This window comes from Octopus bimaculoides, chromosome Z (assembly GCF_046866305.1).
Source record: "Octopus bimaculoides isolate indiv1 chromosome Z, ASM4686630v1, whole genome shotgun sequence".
Taxonomy (NCBI): Eukaryota; Metazoa; Mollusca; class Cephalopoda; order Octopoda; family Octopodidae; genus Octopus; species Octopus bimaculoides.
In genome coordinates this window covers 30,427,092-30,436,050 of record NC_142944.1, presented here as the reverse complement: position 1 = coordinate 30,436,050, position 8,959 = coordinate 30,427,092, and the positions used below count along the sequence as shown (strand labels likewise).

Sequence of the window (8,959 nt, the reverse complement as noted above, 5' to 3'; positions counted from 1 at the left end):
ATCAGCAGCATCCTGTGTCATTAACCCCTGGTCTCTCTCCTACTTATAAACTTTGGAAAATAAAATGTTATACTTGATTAGTATTAATTTTTGCCTGTGTCTGATATGAGAATTTGCTACCTAAATTATACCCCTGTCTCTCATTTCTTAGATTGGAAGTTTTCTGTTAGACATTGCAGTGTGTGCTGTCAGGGATATCTCTATTAGTTATGGGCTGCTCTAATGCCTGTATTAATCCTTTAACATTCAATTCAGCCAAAATATTCTACCCATTTTATGTTCAAACAGGCCAAATCTGACCTCTTACACCAACCCTACAATGTCATTCTAAAAATAAACAATCATAATCACTGAAATCTCAGAGCCACGAGATAATGCATGACTAATTCAAAACAATGTGAATAAATAGGCATTGTATTTAGCAGAATAATCTGAATGCTAAAAGGTTAAAACTTCATAACTCAAGTAAAAAAAAAAGGAAAAGAAAAGTCACTTGCTAATAAGCCATTTCTTGTATTATGTAATCAAAAAATATTTTACAGTTGCTGTTAATAGAATTTGGCATGCAATCTTAGTTATGGTATCTAATTCAGATTTGTATTTTTCTACCCTGTCCACTTTTTTGAAAATAACAATTTGCTATGTGACCAGCAATAGTTGTTCAAAGAAGAATTTGTATATTTTTCTATCTCAGGTTATTAAAAATACTGAGAAAAATGAATTATTTTTACTGTAGATGATGAAGGTACAGTCCAGTAAGGGTATATAGATGGGGAAAACATCAAGCTAGTCAGGTGCATTGCCAACCAGATGATATAGGAAAGTGTCATAACTGATGACTGCCCTTGTTGTTGTTGTTGTTGGCACTCCGTCGCTTACGACGTCAAGGGTTCCAGATGATCCGATCAACTGCTCGTGAAATTAACGTGCAAGTGGCTGAGCACTCCACAGACACGTGTACCCTTAACGTAGTTCTCGGGGATATTCAGCGTGACACAGTGTGACAAGGCTGACCCTTTGAATTACAGGCACAACAGAAACAGGGAGAAAGTTGTGGTGAAAGAGTACAACAGGGTTCGCCACCATCCCCTGCCGGAGCTTTAGGTGTTTTCGCTCAATAAACACTCACAACGCCCGGTCTGGGAATCGAAACCTTGAGTCCACTGCCCTAACCACTGGGCCATTGCGCCTCCACACCCTTGTAGTAGTTGTAGATTATATTGCTACATCAAAGGAGATGCTCTGAAAAGAAGCAGCTACAAAAAGTATTAAAGTGACAGGCCAAGCAATGGAAAGAGTATTAGTGCAATTTGAGAGAATCTGTGGAAGGGGTAAACCTAGGAAGATGTGAGACAAGGTGGTAGAATATGATCTTCAGTTGTGAGCTTCATGGAGACAATGACAAGTTACCAAGACTTCTGGCAATCTGCTGTGCTTGAGAAAATACATCAAGCTAAGTGAATTGTGGCCTTTGCCAGTGCTGGTGACATAGAAGGTGCCTGTGCACCCAGTATACTGTAAAGTGGCTGGCATTAAGAAAGGTACCAAGCTGAAATAGATGACTAGAGCCTGGTGCAGCTAACCAGTTCTAATCAAACTAACTCATGCCACAATGGAAAACCGGCATTAAATGTTGATGGTAATTAATAAATGAATAATTCAGGTGAGATGCAGTAAAGAGTTCCTGTTTTCTGATCTACAGAAAGTTTTTGACAGGCTATTATAGTCAGTAATTTGGTGATCTTTAAGAAAACTAGATGTAGATGAAGGGCTCATGAGAATGGTGCAAACCATATAGAAATCCAGTGAGCAAAGTGAGAGTTGGCAATAAGTTCAAAGAGGAATTCAATGTGTTTCTCTAGGCTTGCATCTCAGCTTTCCTCCCATTATAACTCTCCAAATAAGAATTGAGGAGTTTAAGACTAATGTCACTGTCCATAGCAACTCGTATACTGATGACATAGTGCTTATAGTAGAGTTGTAAAAGTTTCAGACATGGAAACAAAATTTAGAATTGTGATGTCTCCAAGACGTAGCAAACAGGGAAGAAGAAAGGACCCTGCTACCATCAGAGAATTGGCTGTGTACTGTATGTAGAAAAGGAATAATGTTGTACTTTATATATACTCCTAGTGCCCAAGTAGTGTAGTGGTACCATAAGATTTAGTATATCAAATGTACATAAGTAGTTAGCAGTCTGAGGACCAGTAAACATTTTTTTTTCCAATGTTCAGGAGGCTCTATAGAAAGTAGTTGATAGTTTCTGTCATCTAGGTGACCTAATCAACTATGGACGAAGGTGTTGTGAAATCATAATAGCCAGAATAAGTATAGGATGGAAAAGTTTCAGGGAGCTATCTGTTGCCAACAAGGGAATTCTCACTTTGAGTGAAAGGTAATTTGTGAGATGCTTGTGTAGGCTTTGTAGTAAGACGTGGACATTGAATACAAACACTGTGTAAAGACTGGAAAGAAATGAAGTATGAATTGCAATAATGTTAACGTCCATAAACAGGGCACAAATGAGCTGAGAGATAAACTGGGACAAGAAGAATCAGATGTGTACAACAGAGATGACTAACATTAGACTGAGGCCATGCTGGGGCATTGCTTTGAAGAATATTTAGTCAAATGACTCAACCCCAGTACATTTTTTTTAAAGCTTGGTACTTATTCTATTGATCGTTTTGCCAAACCACTAAGTTACAGGGATATAAACACACCAACACCGGTTATCAAGACACAGCTTCTTATCACACAATCATGCATATGTTTTTAAGTAGATTTTTAATACAGTGGCAATACCTCACCAATCCCAACTTCTTTTTCAAGGGATATTTTGTTACATCAAATAAAATTACTGTTAAAATGTAGAAATGGGATGAATGCAATAGCATTTCTATAGGGAGAATTATTTCTCACTATCTTAACATCTATATTTTTGGATAAGAGGGAATATAATAATGTGACATCTACATTTCTAGGAGGTCTTATGCATTAACCCTTTAGCATTCAGATTATTCTGTCAAATATAATGCTTATTTATTCAAATTGGTTTCAATTAATCATGTATTATTTCATAGCTTTGAGGTTTAGAAGCTGTGATTGTTTAGGTGTGAGAAGCAGGATCTTGCTAGTTTGAAGATAAAACTGGAAGAACATTTGAGCCAGACATGGGCCGTTTAAATGCTAAAGGAATGATATAAATGAAATATAATGTTTTTAATTGAAGATTCAAATATTTAGACTGAACTCATCAAAATCTTTACCCCAGATTTGAGGTGTTTCACCACAAAATATTCACATTGAAGTAACTTCAATATCAGTGTTTCGCAAATGTTGCCCACAAGGGGGATCTAGGAGTGCTGTAAGATTTTAATTAGGTCTTTAGAAAACCATCACTAAATGTTTGAGGTGATTTGACAAACATGCTATATGTAATTTTGTAATATACAAATATGATTAAGCTACATTTCTGATGAAATACAATGTCTCTTAATTTCTGGCTACCTAATCCACTCAAAAAGCTTTGATCAGCCCAGGGTATAGTAGCAGACACTTACTGGAGATGCCATGTAGTGAGATTGAACCTGAAACAATGTAGTGTATATAGGAAGTGAACACAGCTATGGATAGATACACCAAAAAATTTAACACATTATTAGCTCTATGAAAAAGCAATAGTTAGACTAATGTTAACATCTTAAGTTTGTAAACATTACAAAAAAAGTTTACTGGAAATAATCAGGCAGTGAAGGGGAAAAAAATGAGTCATTGATTAATATTGCTGCAAGTAGAATGTTACCTGTCATTAGACAGTTATGTTCGCACTTTTGCTAACATGGGTAACATCAGGAAATATGGCATACATTAATTATAATATAACTTTTATAAAATTTCTCTGTAATTAAGCAAATGACGAAATGAATACTAATTTTCAAAAGAAAAATATTACCTTAAAATAGAATTAAAAGAATTTCTCATTTGCAAAAGTGTGTATTTTTCAGTAAGTTATTATTGCCTGCCACCAAGCCTGCTATGTGCACTCATCCTGCACCCCTTATGTCAGCTGTCTCTGAATCTCTCTTTTACTCTCTGTCCCATTCTCTCTATACAGTGTATATTAGCTATTATCATATAGAGATTATTTCGGTAAGTATGGGAGACAACTATTAACATGTTTCAGTCTTATTTGACATCATCGAAACAAACTTCACTGAACTTAAAGTAACAATGATAAAATTACAAATGTTGTACATGAGCATATAATCATAGTTTTACAATGTTAAAAGATGATGAATTGACATAGTTGCTTATATAAAGTGTTTAGGTGTAATTCTGTTTTGAGTTCAAATCTTAACAGGGTTGACTTTTGTTGCCACACTCCAAGTCCAATAACTGTTTTGTTGCTATATTTCTGTTGAAATATTCTGTCATTGTTTCAAGGGATTTTGAAAATAATAAAGAGTTTAGTAAAATAACTTTGTCATTATTAAGCTGGTTTGGAATATAAATTAACATGGAACTCAAGTTATATCACTTTAAAACATGAAGTTTGTATCTTAGAACCAGGAGTGGTCTCCAGCAGGTTGATATCAAAAGGATTAAAACAAATGACAGTCTTTCTCGAGCCTACAGGTGCTTATTAAGCCAGAGCTTATTTTGGCTTCTGAAGTTTTTAAGTGACTGAGAGAGCAAGACAAATGGGATGCCAGTCCATTGCAAGGTTAACCCCACTCCCCTAGCTGTCATTAATTTTCCTCTGAGTGGACTAAAGAAACATGAAATGAAGAGCTTTACTCAAGGACACAATGTGCTGCCAGCCTTAGAATTCAACCCATGGCCTGATAATTGCAAACCCAATGTCCGAACCACAAAGCAACATATCTTCACACATCAAAACAAGAAGTAGTCTTGAAGGTCACTTTGATTTTTTTTTTTTAGAAAAGCTATTCCTTATACCTATTTAAAAATGACTCCACTCCACTTCTTGGGAGGGTCATGACGATAGTATCCTATTAGAAGCAACAGCTGTTACTACACTTTCTGGGTGGATTCCCAAGCATAACCAACTGAAACTGGATATTATCTAACCATCATGTTATTGATCTGCCTTTAGGTCTCTTTTCATTTGGCCTGGTTTGAAGAATCCATCTTGTAATTCTTTCTTGTGACATTCTAATCACATGTTCATGGTAGCAGAATTGTGGTGAAGTAGAAGCTCAGCCTAGAGACACTCTCTGGTCTCTGAGCTATGCACCCTGTCGATCATATTTCTTCAGTTGCAATTGGAAAAATAAGTCAATAAAAGTAAAACAGTAAATCAAAACATGATGTAAAAATACTGTATTCAAGCTATATATATATATATATAATTATATTTTGTAAAATCAATAAAAATTATTTCTTCATTTTTAATTCTTTATATTCGTTGTTCTTATTTTTCAAAAAATTTTTGATAGAAGATCTGGAACATTGGTAATCTTGAAGTTTAGTAAGTGTTGACCCAATGCTTTGCCCTATAATTAAAAAGAAAACAAACTTTACAGAATCCTTTTCAAATCAAGCACATAGAAACTAGGTTAATTAATTATGCAATTAATTATATCACAAGCAAATATATAATGACTTTTATTTATTTTCTTTCATGAATCTCAAAGTTAATTCATCAGTGGTAAGTTCCTTTTCACCCCACACAAAATGCTAGTCTTACCTTGCTTCAAACCCTCAACTCTTGATTGAGTTATAGGGCTATCATTATGACCTGGACACAAATATTTGGCAGAGTCCATATTTCACTAGATCTAGCCATGGCCTATTTGCATTTGTGTGTGTGTGTGTGTGAAAGAGAGAGGGAGAGAAGCATGGAAGGAAGGAAGAGGATGAGGAAGCCATAACCAAAGAAAAATAGAACTTTGCATAATAACCTACACATGATATATATATATATATATGTATATATATATATATATATGTATATATATGTACGGTGTTGCCATCCGGTTTCACCAGTCCTCAGTCAAATCGTCCAACCCATGCCAGCATGGAAAGCGGACGTTAAACGATGATGATGATGATGATATATATATATATATATATATATATATATATATATATATATATCATCATCATCATCGTTTAATGTCCATCTTCCTTTCCTGGCATGGGTGGGGCAGTTTGACAAAGATCTAACAAGTCCAGGTCTACATCATACTCTAGTGTCTGCCTTGGCATTGTTTCTATAACAAGATTCCCTTCAAAAGGCTAACCACCTGACTGGTGCCTTTCTTGTACCATTGCCACTATTGAGGTCACCATGCAGCTCACAATCCAGGGAAAAAGGATGATGTTTCTATATGTTAGATGGGGGTTAAGGTATGAAACAAGATGTTGGAGTAGAGAAGATTCTTGCTGTAGAGGAGCTACATGGCCACTCACATTTAAGAAAGAGAAAGTGAGACTGAATAAGGGGTATTTCTGAGGAGAAATATGTGTGTGTATGTGTATATATATATATATATATATATATATAAATACATATGTATGTATGTGAGTGTCTCCTTGTCTTGACATCGCCTGATTGTCGTAAATGAATGTTATTCATTTCTAATAGTATGCAAAAACATACTGGGCTATGAGGAAATATTACCTTGCTTGGAAACAGCTAAGAGTTAACTACAAGAAAGGCATCAGGCTATGGGAAATCTACCTCAATAAACTCTGTCTGATCTATGTAGGTATAGAAAAGTTAACATGATGATGATGATGAAAACAAACAATAAACCACATGATACATAATACTTGGAAAAAGACTAGATGTTCATAGTTGGGATGCTTGTAATCACAGAATGTAGGCTTTATTGAACAGGGTTGACCTGGACATAAATAACAAAACAGCAAAAAAATGCAAAGATCATCAACGGAATAACTTTCATTATAAGTTTGCTGGATCAGGATAGATCTGGTGCTAAATAGTATTTAGTTGTTTAAGAAAAACTAATAATTTTTACAGCAATATAATACAATTTTCGAATTTTTGGAAACAATAAAATTATCTCATCATAACAACATGAAAAATAGTTAGATATGAAAGAGTTAATAAAGTAAAGAAAAAAAGAAACGTACCTGAGGATCACTTTGAAGTGATGCAATGCCACCACCTCCAAGACAGTTATGAAGAACAAAATTCATTGCATTTATCCCAGGCACATCATACCTAAAAAAATATAGTTATCATATATATATATATATACACACACACACACATATTGTTATGCTTGGGAACGGTCATTTTTTGCCATTTAAACACACACACTGATTATTTGATCTTCACTTTACTTTTTATTCCTAGAAAAAATATGGATGAAACTAAAGTGAAAATCAAATAAATAGTGTATGTGTTTAATTGGCAAAAGATGACCCTCCCCAAATATAACAATCTGTTTCAACACATGGTTTCATATCAAGAAACTTGCAAAACAAATACATAAACTCACTGTCGCTATCATATCACTGACTCCTTTACCTGCACTTCAAGCAACGTCATTTACTACATCTCCTGCTCTTTCTTTCTTTCTCTGTACATTGGTCAAACGGGACGCCACTTGGCTGACCTGTTTGTGGAGCACCTCCAAGACATTAGACTCAGCAAGGACACCTTGGCCTTGTGCCATTTCCACTCTACCGCTCATTCATTACAACAGCTGTCTGTGTTTGGATTGTCTTTGCACAGGGGCCATCCAAACTCTTGCCTTCACTGTGAACAGGAATTTACTCACTTTGCTCCTTTGCCCCACATGGGCTCAACTCTCCTCCTCTCCTCTCTTCATCCGACACCTACTTCCTCTCTTCACTCCTACCCACCTTCTCCCTTCATTGATATTCCCCTCCATCCACATCCCACCCCTACCCCACCCACACCCTCACTCCCTACACTACACCACATCACACCACTCTGCCCACACTAGCACTGACCACTTCCTAGCACCCATAATATCCACACATCCACACTTTACAGACACACACATGTACACATCCACATGTCAAAGGCATCAGCGCCTATCTAAACGCACACACATACACACACGCATGCGCACATTCGTTTTTGGATCACCAGTACTTTATTATCTCCCCTTTTTCCTAGCCCTCCTGTCCAACTACCTATCTCCAACCAGTCGCCATGATTGACCACTAAATCTACAATTTTTTTTATTATCCCTCTGCTTATTTTCTCTTATTCCTTTCTGTTGAAGAGCGTAGGCTTGAAACATTCCCAAGCATCAAACTAATACACCTGCTTGTTGTTTATACACCTGTCTTCATCTTTTGCTTTTCTGTAAATTTCAATTATATATATATATATATGATGATGATGATGATATATATATATACTAGCAGCTAAGCTCGGTTTCACCTGATCTGTTTGGATGATGTGGCTGTGATCGTTTTTGGTTAGGCATAATCTATAACAGCGTTTCTCAACCTTATCATTTCAGGTCCCCTGTTTCGATTGGAGCCTCCAGCTGTATGAAAATTTCCTGACTCCACCCCACCCCCTTGTCAGAAAATAGTTTCAGGAGTTGTGAAGAAAGGAGTTGTGAAGAAGGAATTTGTACGTAGTCTATTTCTGAGAGCTATTCTATTGGACCTCTGTCTAATCATTAAAACATTGATTTAATTATGAACATAGAAAGAAATTATACATTAATCCCTATTTTTGTATGCAATTGTATCCGTAAAAAATTTTATTTTCAGAGAGCAGAAATTGAAAGATATATGAAATGGACGTGTGTGTGTGTGTGTGTGCGTGCTTGTGCGTGTGTATATGTTTATGATAGTTGATTTATGGAAAAGATTATGTTAAATTTTTCAAATGCAAAAATGTGAATGAAAATTAAGTTCAGACCTCTACATGGTAGCTAGACCTGGTAGCCAAATCTCCCTCAAAACACCCTACTGT

General features: G+C 35.8%; 1 protein-coding gene across 2 annotated transcripts in view; it reads right to left on the bottom strand.

Moving 5' to 3' along the window:
- Window positions 1-5,331: 5,331 nt before the first annotated feature.
- Window positions 5,332-8,959, bottom strand: part of LOC106882171 (uncharacterized) — a 139,602-nt gene continuing 135,974 nt past the window's right edge. For both annotated transcript variants that reach the window (XM_014932757.3, XM_014932756.3), the window contains exons 18-19: window positions 7,126-7,216; window positions 5,332-5,519 (exon numbers count right to left, since the gene is read on the bottom strand). In XM_014932757.3, coding sequence (XP_014788243.2) covers window positions 5,445-5,519; window positions 7,126-7,216 — 166 coding nt within the window. In that variant the 3' untranslated portion in view covers window positions 5,332-5,444. The remainder of the gene's footprint in view (window positions 5,520-7,125; window positions 7,217-8,959) is intronic.